The sequence below is a fragment of the Apus apus genome, chromosome 5, assembly GCF_020740795.1.
Source record: "Apus apus isolate bApuApu2 chromosome 5, bApuApu2.pri.cur, whole genome shotgun sequence".
Classification (NCBI taxonomy): Eukaryota; Metazoa; Chordata; class Aves; order Apodiformes; family Apodidae; genus Apus; species Apus apus.
The window spans coordinates 44874878-44893565 of NC_067286.1; the positions used below are offsets into that span (position 1 = coordinate 44874878).

General features: G+C 41.7%; 1 protein-coding gene across 4 annotated transcripts in view; it reads left to right on the forward strand.

Moving 5' to 3' along the window:
- Positions 1-12168: 12168 nt before the first annotated feature.
- The window catches only part of TSHR (thyroid stimulating hormone receptor), a 51474-nt gene continuing 44954 nt past the window's right edge, over positions 12169-18688 (forward strand). For 3 of the 4 annotated variants that reach the window (XM_051621987.1, XM_051621988.1, XM_051621990.1), the window contains exon 1: positions 12169-12365. In XM_051621987.1, the coding sequence (XP_051477947.1) occupies positions 12196-12365 (170 nt within the window). In that variant the 5' untranslated portion in view covers positions 12169-12195. The remainder of the gene's footprint in view (positions 12366-18688) is intronic. The other variant, XM_051621989.1, reaches the window with a different exon arrangement.

Here is an 18688-nt window from a genome sequence, read left to right on the forward strand (position 1 = left end):
GCTGCCAGAGCCGCCTTCCGGGCGCCAGGCCCCCCCCGCAAGGTTCTGTGGGACGGGGAGTCCAAGAGCGATTGAACCCCCATGAGAAACTACGTAGGAAGGACTTCAAGTCCCAAGAGGGTTTGCGGCGGGGACGCCAAAGGAGCCGCGTCGTACGCACCCGGAGGAGCTGTAACGGAAGGCCGGGCCCGCCCTGCGGGGAAGCCGTTGGTCCTTGTGAGGCCGGGCGGGCGGGGTGTGGGCGCCGGGAAGGCGGTCGCCTACGCTGGTGACTTTTGAGTTTTTGGAAGATAAACCTGTACAGAATACACAATGGCGTTTACAAACACTAAAGAGGAATGCACATGAAAAGCAGAAACAAAAGCTGTTGCACTGGCAAAGCAGGTGTATATATTCCATTTAAGAGGAAACTGGGCACCTGGCTGATCTGCTGGGAAAAGGTGTGTGAGCGACTTAAAAAAGCTGCTTCTTACATGGGAGACATCTCCATTACTATCGACTTTTTCTTCTTTCTTGAGGGCAGGCATCTCTGTATTCACAAATGTTGTCCTAAAGACCACGGTAAACATGCATGTATCAATTGTTGAAGAAGCTAGTCAGCAAACAGCAAATGCTAAATAAATATATATATTGGTAGAACATTGTAACAGGAGGAAGCAGATGGTTCCAGTGCTCCAGTCTGAAATTTTTGCACACAGCTACCTTGTGAGCTGCAGCTTTACCACAACATTCTAACTCTTTCACACAGGCACATGAAGTAAGGCTTATGCCACTGACTAATACATAGTTTTCCCATTCTCATCAAGCTGAAGCTTGCTTGGTATGAGAAGTAAAATACTAAAGACTGTTAAAAAATATGTAAGCAGACAAGTATGCCAAGACTCCTGGACTGTATTTATCTTTGCTGAAAAAGATCAAAACCATCAAGATGCCACCACTCCCAACAGAGAAGACAGAGCAGGCTAGTGACGTTATAAGACAGTTGATTCGGTGAACACCAAACAGGTGTTACTGAACAGGTAACAAACTGCTTGAGGCTCACTGTGGATTTTGCACAACATATTTAATGCAAACTTCTGGTGTCTTCTATTCCCTTCAAAACTCATGGAACAAGAGAGGGAACAGGTAAGTGTGATGGGGTTGTTGGTGAGGGTTGCTAATTAACCAGTGTGGTGAACTGACAGCTCAGCAAAGTCTGTTCCTGATACCTGTGCCTGTTGATTTCCAGACTAGATGGATGCAGTAGTGTTTTTTTGCTGCACCTTTCTTTAGAGTAGGCAAAGGGCTGAGATTTGAGTGCATGTATTTGTCACCGAGTCCAGACAGGAACATAGAATTACCCTGCTGGTCCATCTGGCCCAGCGTACCGTATTCAACAGTGGCAGCAGGAGACACTATTTAGAGAGAACACATGAGCTTGACTACTTCTGTGGTCTAGCTCCCTCAGTAGGTTCCTCCAGCATCCATGTTTGTCATGTCAGAAGACGTTTGTAAGAGGACTGTTTCCTCAGTATCTGTTTATAGGCCTGTAGCCCTTAGATTTGTATAATCCTATCTGCCTCTCCAACCTCCTGGCAATGATAAGTTTACTTCTGGATGTGTGAAAAAGTACTTTCTTTCTATTCTGTTGCTGCAGAGTTTAAAGGCCTTCGCTGAAGATTGTGCTAAAGGCTGCCTGAAAATCTAAGTAACCTGTAACGCAGGTTCTGTTGACAGCTTCAGAAGACTTCCAAAATACATGAGGAATGTCTGCTTTTCAAAAAAGCTGTTTTGACGCTTCCTCCAAAGACCTTATTTATACGTGCATCCATGACATTTATTTTTATTGTAGTTTCTACTCCAGTATCCACTACAGTTGACAGAGGTGAAAATGTGTTATTTTATTCTGGATTCTGTCATTCCATGTTCTGAATTCTGTAATCTATATTATCTGGATCTGAAATTCTTTTCTTTTCCTCAGAAACTATTAAATATTAGCATAATATCAATTAGTCCTTTGGTACAAAAAGGGTGTTAACTAAGTACACCACAGTCACTAGTTCTGCTATTTCAATAACCAAGTAAATAGGATTTTGACTGGTTGTTCTTCTCAAATTCAATTTATCTGTCCACAGAGATATAGTCTGATAATCTCTCTGAGCTCTTGTACAGTAAGCATAGAAACAAAACATCCTTTGATTTGGGGTTATGGCTTTATCTCCTCTATATGCTCCTTTTAGATGCTAATTCATCTATCAGTTTTATAGACTCTGGTAGCATTCCTTGTTTTGTTGCATTTGAAAAGGGTTTATTAGTTTTTGTTTTTCACAAATTGTTTTTTAACTGCTTTTAAGTTCATTTTACCATATTTTACATTTAGCCTGCTAGCACTTGAAAGAGAACTTCATATTCTACCCTAAACCATGACATAAATTTTTTGAAGGATAATTTCATGTTTTTAACAACTGACTTCATCATATTGTTAACAATGCTGGCTTTCTTATGCCCTTCCTGAAGACTTACTTAGTAAGCATGCACTTGCACTTTGGTGTCCCTAAAGAGTCACCATGAGGCACGTAAGGTAACTCCTTTGTCTGCCCCTTGTATTTCTGTAATTCTCTTTTTTGAAGCTGAATAGTACTGTGATTATTTTGTTTGCTTGTTTGTCATAAGGATGTTAAATGTAAGTGGATATGATTGCTATAGAATCTGTCTTCAGTTTGGAATGTGTATGCATGAGAAATCAATTAACTTTATAAGGAGAAAACACTTTCATGTTATTATATCAAATCAAAATTATGTATCCCAGCATTATGTCATCTAAAATGTTGTGCTGAGACAATCACTTGACAGCACTTGCGCTTAGACAGGCAGCATGTTCTCACTACTTAAGGCTAGTGCTGCTTGATTCATGATATTGTTGCTCTTGCCTCATGCACTTCAGAATTTATTTATTTTTTTTCTCCAAAAAGGAAAGATTATTATGAGCCATGACATTGCTATATATCTAAATAAATGTATAGGGTGCCTGAGGACACAGACCTTGAGTGTGGAATATCCAGTAGAGCTATAACATTTTTTTAATGATTTCCTTTTGTTAAAAAAAAATAATTTTTTAATTCTTGGATTTATCACTAGTGGTATCTTTTCATGCTACACTACTTGTCATCCATGAAAACTCATTATTCTTGTTGCTTTCATGAGACTGTTTAGACATTTCTTTCAGAAGGCTATCAAAAAGAAAAGACAATCCTAAATAAAGAACTGACTTGAAGATTCATCGTTTACGGGACTCAGAAAATGAGGTCCTTTATGAAGATATGTCATAGAGGCACAAAGAGAAGCACTGTGGACTAGATGAATTGTCACCTAAGTCAGTGAGCGTAAAAGGCAGTTTTGATTGACAATTGTTGTAATAAAAAGTCAGGCTCCTCGATTAAACATACTTAACTCCATATCAAAACAGGTATGTGCCATGACCCAGGTCAAAGAAAAATGTAAGATCTGTCTGAAGCCTGAATTATGAGGGCAGAGAAGTTTTTGATGGATGTTATTTCTGGGCATAGATGCCTATGCAATAGATGCAGGCAGAGCAGAATGAAATCAGAAAAAGGTGACTACAAAGCTGACTTTAGCTGAAGAGGCCCGGGCCATATAAGTCTGAGGAAGAAAAAAACAAAACAACTGAGTGCTTTTTTAGGATAAATGCAGACAGGAAGAAAAGGTTTGTAATTATAAGTAAAGGATAATTAATTGTAAATAAAGAATAAATAAGAAGCTAAATAAAGACTAAATAAATAAATACACTATATTGGCAAGAGCTGAGGTACTGAATGTCTTCTTTGCCTCAGTCTTTGCTTGCACAAGTGGCCTTTAGGAACCCAAGGCCTCGCAGACCAGGAGGAGGGTCTGGAACAAGAAAACCCTAAGGGCAAGTCTAAGGAAAGGAAAACATACCGTTGGTAGAAGAGGATCAGTTTAGAGAATACTTCAGTAAACTGGACGTATGTAATTCCGTGGGCCCTGGTGGAATGCACCTATGCATGCATGAGCTACTAACACCCTGAGAGCCACTAGGATGATAAAGGGACTGACACATTTCTCCCATGAGGAAAAGCAGAGACAGCTGGGGCTGTCTAGCCTGGAGAAGAGAAGGCTTAGAGGATCTCATCAATGTGTATAAATACCTGGAAGGAGGCTGTAAAGAGGATGGTGTCCAGTGACAGGACAAGAGGCAGTGGGCACAAACTGAACAGAAACTTCTGCCTGAACATAAGAGAACACTTATTAAATATGAGGGTGACGGAGCACTGGCACAAGTTGCACAAAGATGTTGTGGAGTCTCTATCCTTAGAAATAGTCAAAGAACATCTGCACGTGGCCCTGGCAACCTGTTCTACATGACCCTGCTTGATCAGGGGCTTGAGCATGATGACCTCCAGGGTTCCCTTCCAGACTCAAGAATTCTGTGTCTCCGTGATTCTGTATTTCTTTCTGGATACAAACATACCTGCTTAAAAACAGCTTTCATAGTTCTTACATTAAATAATTGCTTAAGTTCAAGGGATAGTTTTATTTTCCTGTTCTCTCTAAGCACTCTTAGAATTTAAAACCTCAGGCTTTACATAGCAATACCTACTATTTAGTCTTCAGCCAACTGAATATTTTGATTTTCACAGCTTGTTCATGGCTCTTTCATAAAATAAAGCAAAAGGAGAAGCACAAGCCTTCCTTAAGATCTCATAATCATAAAACTCGGTAACTACCTGTTCTTTAAGATAAATTGGTGATATAGACATGAACCTCCAAGATCCTAGAGAAACATTCTTTCATGTAACTATTGAAACACTTGATCTGATGAATGGTGCAGTGTCAAAGTAGCGTGTCTAACGTAATTTTTTTTCTGACAGACTAGAAATTATTTCAGGCACTGAAATAGAAACAAGTAGGAACTGGTATATTTTACAAGTGTCTAAAATGGCTAAACATTTTGATGAATCAGAATAAAACCACAAGTCTTTATTGTACTTTTTACTTAATTATTTTCCCCATTTGAACACTTCCTCATACAGATATTACAAGATTTAACTGTTGATATATAGTAATATCTTGAGGAGTTTATGTGGAACACCAATTAAAACTAACTGCTTGTTAGAACTGTTGGGGTTTATCTTATTTGTGTATAAACCATATAAGCAATGCAAAGATATCAACATACTATACCAAATCTGGCAAATGAGAATACTGTTACTTTTTTTAAATTACTAAAAAAAAAACCAAAAGGAATTCTGAGCCTTGCAGTGATTGAGATGACAGGTACTAAATAAGTGACCTTGGCTGTCACTAGGGGGAGTGTCTGGAACAGGGGAAAAAATACACTTGTTGGTTTTTGCCATGTTTAAATTAATAGCTACCTGCAGGGGTCTTTGAAAAAGCACCAAAATAAATAAAAAAAAAAGAAAAAAAAATCTGCAATATACTGCAGATTTACAAGTTATTTTTCTTTCCTATTTCCTTATTACAATGAGCATAAACCATATTCATTGATTAAAACTGCTTCATTTCTCTGTCCTTGAGGCATACAGGATTTTGAATGTCTGTTCTTAGGATTATGTTTATGATTGTGTATGTACACATGTGAGTTATACTTTTAATACATTAACATTTTTTAGTATATAAAAAAGGAACATTTCTTAATATTCTACAGTCCAGGAGTGCGTCCAGCCAGAGTGTGGCACGGCAAGGCTAGCAGCTCCCTCAAGGTCAGGCGTAAGGAGCCACAGGGGATCTCCCAGAGCAGCAGGCAGGGCCTGTTAGCCCATTCCATCCCACCAGCCCAGCCGAGAGCCTGGCAGTGGGGGGCTCTGGGGCAGCTACAACCCCAGGCACTGAATATGTTCCTGGGGACTAGGACGGGCTGAGGCTGGGCCAGGATGCCAGCCTGGGTGCCAGTCCTGACTTAGCAGGACTCATGGCTGGCCAGGGTAGGGCAGGGCTGTGGGCAGCTGGAGATCAGCCCCAGTGTGGGGCCCTGGGCTGTGGGCAGCATGGAGGAAAGTCCTAGAGGAGGCCAGGCAGGGCCATTCAGGCCTGTCAGTGCCCTCAGCCCTGACAGGCTGCTCTAGGAGGAACAGCAAGCTGGAAGCCAAAGGTGGCCATAGCACTGACAGTGACCTCGCCAACAGGACACAGTCCTGCAGCATCTCAGCAGGATTGTGTTGGTGATATTGACAGTCCCAGCAAGGCAAGGAATCACATAAGGTGTAGGGTTCAGACAGGAAGAGCCAGAGACACCTGGAGACAAGACTACAATGTAAATCCAAGGTCTACCAAGGAGACAGGACTGGAAAGAAGACCAGAGACAATGCTACCTACCACATGGGTGCTGAATCACCCAGGAAAAACCGTCAGCAAGACAGGAGTCAAGCTGGGAATGGGTTCAACTTTCAAACAGTTCAGGGTGGGTTTGTGTATCCAGGCTTGAGCTGACCTGGAGCCCCAGAGCTGTTGCAGAGTGTGCGGTGCTGGGTGCAAGCCCTGACAGAGTTGAACAACTGGACTGTGGTTGAAGACTTCTAGCCAGAAAATTCCTTAAACATGCCAGCAACTGTAATGTATACAACGTCATATTGCTTAGAGCATAACTTTTCAGAGTGAAGCCAGTGCTTTTGGAAACACTGTGGGGTTAGCAACAGTCTTTTTTCTCCCCAAACTCTTACTGTTGATGTTCCTGGCTCAGAACGTGAAATCAAGTCATGAAGCCCAGCAGGTAGTGCATCCAGATTGGAGCTCTCCATAGGTTGAAGTCTCGTGTCCTCTTTCCTTCAAAGTTATCAGGTCTTGAACAATAGGAGTCACTTGCTTCTCTCATTCAGGGTTCAAGCCCAGAAATGATACCACAAAATCACAGAATATTAGGGGTTGGAAGGGACCTCGAACCAACATCCAGTCCAAACACCCTGCCAGAGCAGGATCACCTAGAGTACATCACACAGGAACAAGTCCAGGCGGGTTTTGAATGTCTCCAGAGAAGGAGACTCCACAACCTCTCTGGACAGCCTGTTCCGGTGCTGTCACTCTCACAGTAAAGTTTATTGGGATGTTTATGTGGAACCTCCTGTGTTCCAGTTTGCATCCATTGCCCCTTGTCCTATCACTGGATGTCACTGAAAAAAGCCTGGCTCCATCCTCCTGACTATTGCCGTTATTTATAAACGTTGATGAGGTCACCCCTCAGTCTCCTCCAAGCTCAAGAGACGCAGCTCCCTCAGCCTTTCCTTATAAAGGAGATGTTCCACTCCCTTAATCATCTTTGTGGCTCTGCACTGGACTCTCTCAAGCAGTTCCCTGTCCTTGTTGAACTGAGGGGCCCAGAACTGGACACAATATTCCAGATGTGGCCTCACCAAGGAAGAATATAAGGGGAGGAGAACCTCCCTTGACCTACTAACCACACCCTTTCTAATACACCTCAGGATGCCATTGGCCTTCTTGGCTACAAGGGCACATTGCTGGCTCATGGTCATCCTCCTGTCCACCAGGACCCCCTGGTCCCTTTCTCCTACACTGCTCTCCAGCAGGTCAGCCCCCAACCTGTACTGGTACATGGGGTTGTTCTTCCCCGAGATGCAAGACTCTTCACTTGCCCTTGTATTTCATTGTATTTCTCCCTGCCCAACTCTCCAGCCTGTCTAGGTCTCGTTGAATTGCAGCACAACTCTCTGGTGTGTCAGCCACTCCTCCCAGTTTTGTATAATCAGCAAACTTGCTGCGGGTACATTCTGTTCCCTCATCCAGGTCACTGATGAAAATATTGAATAGTACTGGTCCCAGTATCAGCCCCTGAGGGACTACACTAGTCACAGATGTCCAACTAGATTCTGTTCACTACCCGATCATCCAGACCACCCTTCCTCAGTTTAGCTACAAGGATGCTGTGGGAGACAGTGTCAAATGCTTTACTGAAATCAAAATAAACCACATCTACTGCACGTCCATCTAGATACATCCTTGTAGAAGGCTATCAGGTTGGTCAAACATGACTTGCCCTTGGTAAAGCCGTGTTGACTACTCCTAATGACCCTTTCATCCTTGATATGGTTAGAGACAGCACCAAGGATAAGTTGTTCCATCACCTTTCTAGGGATGGAGGTGAGGCTGACCCATCTATAGTTACCCGGGTTCTCCTTGTGCCCTTTTTGTACACCGGCGTGACATTTGCTTTCCTCCAGTCCTCAGGCACCTCTTCAGTTGCCCCTGACTTACCAAAGTGGCCTAGCAATGACCTCTGCCACCTCCCTCAGCAACCATGGGTGCATTCCATCAGGACCCATCAATTTATGGATGTCAAGATTGCTTAACTGATCCCTAACCCAGTCCTCATCAGCCAAGGCAAACTCCTCTGGGGCTTCAGGGATCTGGGGCTCCTGAGGGCAGTCTGCAGCAGTGTAGACAGAGACAAAGAAGGCAGTCGGTAACTCAGCCTTCTTTATATCCTCTGTCATCAAGGCTTCCACCTCATTCAGGTCTGGGCCTACATTGCCTCTAGTGTTAGTTTTATCTGCATTGTATTTGAAGAAGCCCTTTCTATTGTATTTTACCTCAATTGCAAGGTTTATATTAAGCAGTTCTTATTTATTTTGAAATCTGCTCTGAACATCTACAACTTCAGTATCAGCCTTGTCATTTCTTCAGTCTGCTGGGAAGAAATTAATTCCTTTGATTAATGCTTTCTAGACTACCACTCCTGCCACAGAGCAGCTGCCATGCCAAAGATTCTAATGCCAATATCTACATGCATGTTCTTTTTCCTACTAAATAAATTTAATTCAAAATACTTTGTCCTCAGTGAAGGAGCAATGAAACAAATTACCCTTCCTCTAGTTTAAGAGCCTGAAACACAAATACCATGGAGTAGCTAATGCAGGCTAGCCTGTTAGTAAAGGTAAGTAGCAAAAGGATACCTTTGGTACACCAAATGAATGAGTGTGATTTGGTTTATGAAAGCCCACTGAAATGGCTCAAATCTTAGGACTACTTATCTGCCCAGCAATACAACTATTTTTCCTTTGCTTATTCCATACACAGTGATACATAAAAAGTAATGCTGAAATCAGAATAAAAGTAGGGGAGAGGAGGGTTGAAAGAGAATGCACGCAAGAGTTTGCAACAATTCACTCAGCAGTACTGTCATTAAAGAGAAGATACACATCCCTAGTCTCTTCCTGCTAACCTGGTCATGTAACGAAAAGCAAGGACTTCTCAGTTGTGCTCCAGGTCATAATAGGTCATGAAGATTGATTGTGAGAAAGCAGTGATTAAGCTGGAAAAGGATTTTAATGCTGCTGTTCAAAGTTGACAAGCTGCTTCTGGACAGTGTCAGGCAATGTTGCTTGCTAAATGGAACAACTATTACTTGTACCCACTGCCTAGAAATCAGGCGTAGAATAGACTCATGACAACTAAGATAACTTGGTCCAAAAGAAGATGGAGATTTCTTTGGTGCTATGTTTGTTTTGCTCAATGGCTTTGTACACTTATATGTCAGCCTGTGTCAACCCAAATATTTCTTTACTGAAGCCAAAAGGAACTGAGATTGTCATGTCCTATTGCTAGTATATCATAGGAGATGCTGGATACTGTGGCAGTTAGAACAATAAAACCAGTGGAGAATTTTGATATCCCGAGAAAACCCTGTAGGCAGCTGTAGTGCTGTCTGAATTTTTTAGCATGTAGCACATTAGGTGAAATTAATTTAGTGGCTGATTACTCCCTTTGGGTAGAGCACCCAAGACAAGCCTAACTCCACAAAACACTTATTTTTGTTTGGTCTCTGATATATCTGCATTTAATTTTTTAAAATTATGACCATGTGGCTACAGCAGTATAAATCATGGAAACCACAACAGCATGGGATGAAATACAGAAGCAACTCCTGTCTGCAGGATGGGTGAGCATTGAGGTGTTGTTTCCATACCTGGGAGGGATCAATGGGATTGTTTGGAGCACCCAGCAAGGAACCCTGAGCTTGTACCACAAACTTGGCCTCCATTCTTACAAGTTGACCTCAGATTAGTAGGATTTTGTAGTAAGTGTGTCCTACAACAGATTTGATGTATGGATGAGCATGTGTGTCTTGTCTATGGTCCCCAAAGCGGAAAGACAGACCATGCCTCATGGATGCCAGGCAATGTTACCCTGGATGTCTTGGAGGAAAATGAGGGGTTAGACTAACATTGTTTTGTGAAGTGCAGCAACTGCCATAATGTTGCACTTGCTGTCCCTGTATTGCTGTGCCACACAGCACAGTGTGGCTAGCTTCAACAGGGGACAGAATGGGATGGGACAGGATGAGATGGGGTAGCAGCCCAGAAATAGGTGTGCTTCTACCCTCAGAACTTGTAGTAGCTTGTGGCTTTCTTCTTAATGAAATTTGCCATTAGCTCTTGTCTGGGAAAGAACATGATCCCACCAGTGAGAGAGGGCAAACGTAAACACATTGGTAGCAGCTTCCAGGAGCTTAGTCTGGCTTACACTGTAGTGGAGTCTCCCTTAGCACTAAGCGAAGCAGGGAATAGTCTAAGCACTAATATACATCTGCAAGATCAGTATTTATATTGTATTTCTTTGTGGGTATAGTATTATTTGCTAATCTTAAAAAGATAGGGAATTAAATATATTTCAGAAACACGCACTGATGAAGTGACTTAAATTACTTTTAAAGACTTATATCAAAGTTATATCTGAGGTGTTGTACTCATAACTTTAGGACAGCTCTGATTTAGCAGGAAGGGAACTGTATCCAAGAAGATTGTGGTTTAATATTTTTCCTGTGATTAGGTTACTTTTTCATGTTTCCTCCTTCCAAATTTACAAACATTTTTGTTAATATTTTTCTTGTTGTGTACCTACACATGGACAAAATCTACATGAAGGAGAAAGCACTGGCATTTAGGTGAGAAAAAAAAAAGTCAAAGGAGTAGAGGCAAAGCATTAAATAACTTTCTTTACTGCCTCATTGAACTAGACAACAATATATCTTTTTTATCTCACTACCTTTAAGTATTTGTTTATAGCATGTGTATCTCTTGTTTATGAAGAAAATCCGATTAAACGAGCATTAGCCATATTTTTTTGCCTTTTCTTCTTGTAGTGTCTATCAGACAAGGATATGAGTGCTTCAGTATTGGAACCTTTGTGCCTTGCCCACTATTAACCTGTGGCCCTACCAGTGGCTGCAGTGGGTTGCTACTTCAATAATACCACCTTCTTTCTCTCAAGATTAGATTATTATTTTTTTCCCTCCATTTTCCTTTGGTGAAAGGATTTTATCTTTCCTGATATTGTGGAAAATGTTGCTTCATTTTGTTCTCTTTTGTCACGTGATTTTCAAAATCACTCCTTTGCATTTTCAGTGTTTTTTTAAAAACTGTTTTACATTTAGTGCCTTATCTGCTTTGCAGTGAATTACTCCGTGTAAAGATCTGTTCTAACTAAATGGCTTTCACAGGTGAGTGAGTACTGTGCTTACACAGCCCCTTCCCTCCTCCCCTCCGCAAAGGTGCTGGGAGAAGGGGTCGGGGTAAGACGTGGCGCCGCGGCGTTTGCAATGGGCTCGGCGGGCTCGTCCCCCTGCCGGCAGGGACCTGGAGCCCAGCTCCGTACTTGACAGTCCTGGCCCGGGCGGCCACGTCTGGGCTGGGCCGGGATCCGCTCGCCCCGCGCAGTCCCGGCCGCCCTCGACAGGTGGCCCCGGCGCCCCGCGGCTGCGCCGGGCCCCGCTGGCCGCCGCCTGGAGCGCGGGGAGCGGCGCTGCCCGGTGAAAGGGCGCGGACGGCGCGGCCGGGTTGGTCGCTGCGGCTCCGCCCCGGTGAGCGCTGAGGCACAGGGGCTACCCGGGGACAGGCTGGTGGGACCCCGCGAATTGGTGCCGGGGGCCAACTCTGTGTGGGACGCGGCCGCAGGGAGGCACGGCTGGCGGGGTGGGCGCGGGGACCGGGGTGAGGAAGACGGAGCCTGCCCGAAGGCGAGGGTGCGCAGGGTTTGCAAAGAACTTTCCTGTCTCCGCTGAGGGAGGAGGCGGTGTTGTCCAGCAAAGGTGCCGCCTTTCGCGAGCAGCTTCTGTCTGCGGGGCAGCGTGGTCTGTCCCTGCGGCTGTGGTGTCTCCTCCCTTTCCCTCGGAGGAGCGAGGGGCAGAGTGGGAGCGGGCGGCAGAAGATGCTGTGCCTCCCGGTAGCCTTCCAGTTGCTGCTGGTGCTGGTACTGTGCAGCCAGTGCACAGAGAGATGTCCTTCAGCCTTCTGCGAGTGTTCTGACAGGGATGGCTACAAAATCACTTGCAGTGACATACACTTCATTCCCAGCCTTCCAGAAGATACCCAGACCCTGTGAGTACACTGGGATGGTTTCGGGAAAGCACCAGCCGATTGTGAGGATTCATATTTTCAAGAAGGAGATGCTCTGAGCTAATGCCCTGCGGGATGAGGAAGGGAGGTTGCGAGGGGGGAAGTGCAGTAATTATCTGGGCAGTATGACACACATGGCAGTGTGCAGACTCTTATGTTTGTCAGGGAGATGTTGGAAAAAGGACTCAGACTTTTTGGAGAATTGAAGAGAAGGTTGTCCATTTGTCCTTAAAATTTCTGAGTAGAACATGGGAAAATTAAATACTGGGCTGTTTGTGGGCAAACTGAATGGAAGGCTGGGTTCTGTGGCATGTGCCAAGAGGTGAGGAGAAGGAAGGATAGATCAGATACAGTTTTGTAACGAAAAAGATAATAGGAATTGGATGCCACCTTGCAGACAGTTCCACAAACGTTTCTGTGCATTTTAAGCTTTTTTTGCCAAAGCCTGACAATCCATGGGAACCGTCTCGGAGACAAAGTTTTGAGATAAACCAAAGTGTGTAGTATGGATACAGCAGCAAATTTGGGGCTTGGCAAAGTGATAGAGCAATTCAAGTATCTAAACCTAAGTGTTAGTACCATTACAGACACCTTAGAATATCTTGTCTGGGTTACTGCTGGCAGTTCAGAAGAGTATCCTGTGTGTCATTACCTATCATCCCCATACAGATGTATCACGTAGCCACTCAAAGGAAACTGAAATGACACCAGTCAGCTATATAGCTAAACAGCAGGATCACTCATGACTTTTACTTTGTCTCATATGGTGCAAAATGTTTCTAGTCTCAAAGGGAACAGTAATTTATAAGTAGGTTATTTTCTGATAAAATAAGCAAACTTAAAATCAGTTGGTTTTAAGTGCAGAATGAAACAGTAGCAGGTTGATTGGCTTATGTCTTGATAATGATTCCTGGCACTTTATTTGAAAATATGAGCCATGAAGTTATTTGAATGGGCTTCTCAAGTTTTTTAACACCTGAAAGTAAATATTTAGCAAATTGATCACTTACCTGAAAAGAAGAAGAATAAATTATTTATTATTTCCATTATTTACACATACCTTTAATTTTTTGGATGGTTACACTGCAATTTTACAAGTATTTCAGTTGATAAGTAAGATTTTAAATTAAATGGGCTTTGGTTTGGTTGTTAGACTTTTGTAAAAGCATTTTACTTAGCTTGAAATTACAGTAATGTTACAGTATGTGACAGGTAGTATGTTCCTTGAAATCTACCGTGACAAGCTAGAAAATAAAGCAGTTTCAGATTATAGGAGAAATAAGCCTTTGTACGCGCATTGAAAATAGTTAATAGAAGCAATGAGATCACATAATGGAATTGGATACTTTCCCTGAAAAATGCTGGTATGATGGCTGAGAAGTACGTCCCTGCATACAGCTTCACAAATAAAGCACTTTGGCTGTTGGACCCTGCAGTGTTTTAAACGCCTTTTGTAACAGGGACTCTTAAGATTGTAAGCCACCATTTTTAACAGACAAAAAAACCCAGTGAAAGTCTTATTTCTATGGAAAAAGTAAGCAACAAAACCAACTGAGAAATATTTTTCTGTTTACTTTGTGTGCATTTTAGTAATCTGTACCAATTGGGATGACCATTGCAAACTTCTCAGTAAGTGTACTTCCTACCACAGTCGTTCTAAGACAAGAAAAAAAACAGATAATGACAATTCTGATTTTATAGTGTATGGTAGAAAAGGCAGAACATGTGCTGTATAGTCTGATTTGAAAATAAACTGAAAATTCTCTAAGGAAATAAGGAAAGCAGAGCTCTTGTCACACACACAAAAAAAGGCATTTTTTTTACTTCAGTCTGCAGTTTTCTCTCAGTTTGTGTTTTTTTCTTTTGAGTTATTATTTGAATTGCTGAAGTCTGGTGAGCTATATCTAATTCTGATGTCCCTTGCTTTCAGCAAATGTCTTAATCTTTCTTTCCCTCCATATGTTAAATGGGAGTCATAACAGTTACTTGTACCTGGTTTTCATTCAGAGTGCTGTCAAAATCTTCAGGCTGACTTGCTTGCATGTGGAGAATAGAATAATATAGCGAATTTTCCTGAGAGATTGTAAGATATGTGCCCCTGCTTCAATCATGTGTTGCATCCTGCTGCCGTAGACCTGGCAACAGTTCTGGATTAAAGACAAAAGATTCCAAAATAATTGAAGTTTCTGTTACCCTTAAGTACAAGTGGATACTTCTTTAGAAGTGAACTATATAGATGTGCATACATGTACATTATATGTTGAAACCCTCTATAGTTTTTCCCAAATTCAGGAACTTTTGGTAAAGTAACTTGGCTTCTTGGTAGTTATGTATGAACCTCAAGACTGCTAATTTTAAAACTTTCTTGCATGGCTATTCAGTTTTCTCATATTTGTAAAGCTAATAGACTGTTGAGTCTAGGGAGACTTTGCCAGCTCTTTTCAGTGCACAGGGTCTTGAAACTCCAATTAAAGTTTCGTTCTGATTATTCAGCCAGGACTGTTCTCATTTTCTATCCTACTTTAAGAGAGTGGTGTGAGCCTTTTTTTAACAAGCCATGCTTATAAGAAATTGCAAAGACTGTTTTATTTCCAAACTCTTTTAGTGGAAAAATGTCATGAATTCAGCCAGTAAAATGTGTTTGCTTTAAAGTGTTTTTAATGTATTTCTCCAAATGTAGTTGATGCAGGTGCTTATCCAGAATGATGGCTGAGTTCACATGAGTTGTTCTTGGAGATGCTTTTTTTCAGTACAAGATTTTTTTTTTTTCCTGTGGAGTAAACAAAGTAAGTAGAAAGAAAAAAGTTTTGTGTATTACAGGCCAAGTTTGTCGTCTTGCCTGAAGTTAAGGATTATATACTCTTACCATACTATTGTAGGAAGGTAGTTCTAAGTGGTATTATACAGTACTAAAAATATGAAATTAGATATCAATCATTTTGTCTCATCTATAATATTTTCACGCCTCTCTGCACAGCTGACACCAGACCTGGTCTGGTGCCACTTACTGCTGCCTGGCCCTCCTTTGCTTTTGCTGCTGCCTATCCTTGACTCCACTCCTTCATGCTGTGGCAGTGGCACTACAGGCACAGTACCGAGGGGACCTCTGTCCTAGCCCTCTGGCTGGCAGTGCTATTCTCTTTCATCCGCACAGTGCTGGAATAGAGCAATGGTTGGTGCTATAATCTCCTCCATGTTTGATAAAACATGCCAGGAAAGATCCTTTTTTTTCAAAGCAGTCAGATCCATTAGAAAGTGTGGATTAATGACTGTGAAAAATTACTTACACTTACAGATCACCAAAATCTTACTGAACTTTTGTCCAAAGATATAATTGCATCATAATGGTTGAATTATTGTAATACTTATCTTGGCATGATTATGATGAAATATTCAGATGGTATCACTATTCCATCATCATCTCATTGCAGTTCCAAGTGTTTTTCATGTTATGAGTCTATTATTAGTTGCTTTTAATTATTTTTTATTTGGCAATAAAAATAATAAAGTTTTGCTTCTTATTTATTTGTTCTCTACATCACCTGCATTCTCCTAATAAGCTTCCCTTCCCATCCACAATAGCTTCAATACCCTCCCTTAAGTTTTCTACCACTTATGAGCAGCCATGCCAAATCAAGTCCAGTGGCTCTCACCTAATGCAGTATCCTGTCTCCAGGATTTTCCTTAGGTATCTGCATTTAGAAGTCATAGGTGGTACTCTCCATGAATAACATCTTGGCTTTAATTATTTTTACCTGCAGGAAGTTTCTAAACTCAGTGTGGTTTTTTCCTTGTAGTAACGCTCAGAGGATTGCTTTTCTATGTCTCTTGAATTTCATGTCTGTGCCTCATTCAGTTGTTTCTTGAGCCCATTTCAACATTCATAACATCCTTCAGCAATGAGTTCCACAAGTTTGACAGAAGTTGAAAGAACTTGGTTTTGTTGTTGGTTTTGTTGAAAATGCCACATTGTCCTCCCATCAGCCACTGCATACACAGCATTTTCAGGTCCGTGTCACATCCCTGTACCTTCTATAGCAAGCCAACAATAGAGTCCTGTGTTCCTTCCCATAAATGTTACTCAAAGCAGTCTAATTTGCTGCTTAAAACCTATGTAGGTATATGACTAGACAGAAGGCAGCATCTCCTGAGTTCAGACCTGAGTGACTGCTGAATGATTATTCCTCATAGAATGGATAAGGGCTCAGCTCTCCTGGCTTTTTTTTTTTGTCTGTTCAACTTTGCCTTGAATAAGAAGAAAATATTTAACTCAGTTGACCACTAGTCTTAGTGGTTATGCATAAAGGCAAACTTCATTCTAGAAAATAATTTCTATCTTTCTAATGTTAAACACAAAAGACTTACAAGGACATTACCACTCTGCAGGGCAGTTGTGTATGATGTTTATAAAAACAGTTTTCATTTAGCAGAATTTGAAATGTGACTTCTCATAATTTTAAATCTCAGTATTTCCCTTTAAATTATGAGTCTTTAAATTATGCTGGCCTTTCCTGCTTTGTCTGAGAGAATACTTTGTATTTGAAAAACAAATTTGGAAAACAAAGGTCAGGTGACTTAATGATATATCTAGCTCAGGATTTTACTGAGTCACATACTGAAATGCAACTTTAAATTTAGCAGTTATCACTTTCTTAAGATATCTAACTGTGTCACAGCAAGCATGTTATTTTTAATAAATCTTCTGCAGAAATTTACAAATGCATATTGAAGTGTTTCTCTTCACCTCAATTGTATTACTGTGGCACCCTAGAAATACTTCTGTTGTTTGCATTTTCTGTGGCCACCTTCCTTTAGCATTGGTGTATCCTGACACCAGAGTGAACTCAGCACCTCAGCCAATGCTTTGCCCAGGAGCTCTGTGTAGCTGGTTAAAAATCGAGTTACTGGCCAGGTGTGTCAGAGGACTCAAGGGAATGGTAGGAAGATGTGCAGGGGGAGGTTTAGGTTGCACATTAGGAAATTATTCTTCACCCAGAGGGTGGTGGAGCACTGGAATAGGCTCCCCAGGAAGCAGAAATAGCACCGAGCCTGACAATATTCAAGAAGCATTTGGACAATGCCCTCAGGGACATCGTGTGAACTTTGGGGTAGTCCTGTTCTGGGGCAGGAGTTGGACTTAGTGATCCAGGGTGTCCGAGGAGGTGGTGGAGCCGCCATCCCTGAAGACATCTAAAAAGACAGATGTGGTGCCAGGGGACAGGGTTTAGTGGTGAACGTGGCAGGGTTAGGGTAGTGGTTGGACTTGGTGATCTTGAAGGTCCTTTCCAACCAGAGTGATACTGTGATACTAATAATGCATGGTAATCAAAACATTAAGCCGCTATCTAATTTCCTGTTTGTTTTATCTTCAGATCTTAGTGGTATCAATTATGTTTTTACCTTTCAGCAGTTCTCTGTATTAGTGCAGTTCCTCACAGGATTTTTCCTGACCACATTTTTTGCAGTTCTCAGTATCTCAACTGTTTAGGATTAAACTATCTCTGCCTTGCATGTATTTTAATAGCATGTTTTCTTCAGCACTGACAGTTCTATTAAACAACATTAGAAACCTACTGTTTTGCTGGTAAATAGAAGGTGACATGTGGGAGAGCCAAGTGTCTCCTGTAAAGTTCTAATTTTTTTACTCAAATCCAGCAAGAAGCAGCAGGTGATCACAAATTGAGCAAGAATAAGCTCTAACACGCTGGATTGGCATTTTCTGTTTGCTATATATTAGCAAGTAACCAGCCTAAATTCTTGCATGTCAGTCTGACAGTGTCCATATGCACTTTAGTACGTAGGAAGAGGATATGTTAGTGCCAAGAACTTCCTTTCAATACAGAATTGCCCCAAACGCCGACCTGTGCACTTTCAGTTTGAAAGGCTCTAGTATTTCTTTCATTTCTTAGGGATGGGCCAGTTTTGACGTGTACTTCATGTTATACTTTTGGATTTGTAGTTAACTGTGGGGAAGCAGATATGTGCTCTTCTAGCAAATTCAGAAGTTATTTCCTACTTTTAGAGTTACTTTGCCATGAGTCTTTACCTCACTCCTACCACTTTGGTAATACTAGCATTAGACACTAGATGGTAATCATCTTCTGGTAAACTCAGCATACATTTCACTGTGGAATACCTTTCTATAGCTATATTTGCACCACTGAAAGACTAAGATGCATTTATTTCAGAGTAATAATTTTTAAAATGGTAATATTTCTCAGTTTGTTTAGTTTATGTTCTGTTTAGTTGAATATAAAAACCTAGAAGTTTATGGGTCAATAACTGTTTACCTTGCTGTTACTTGT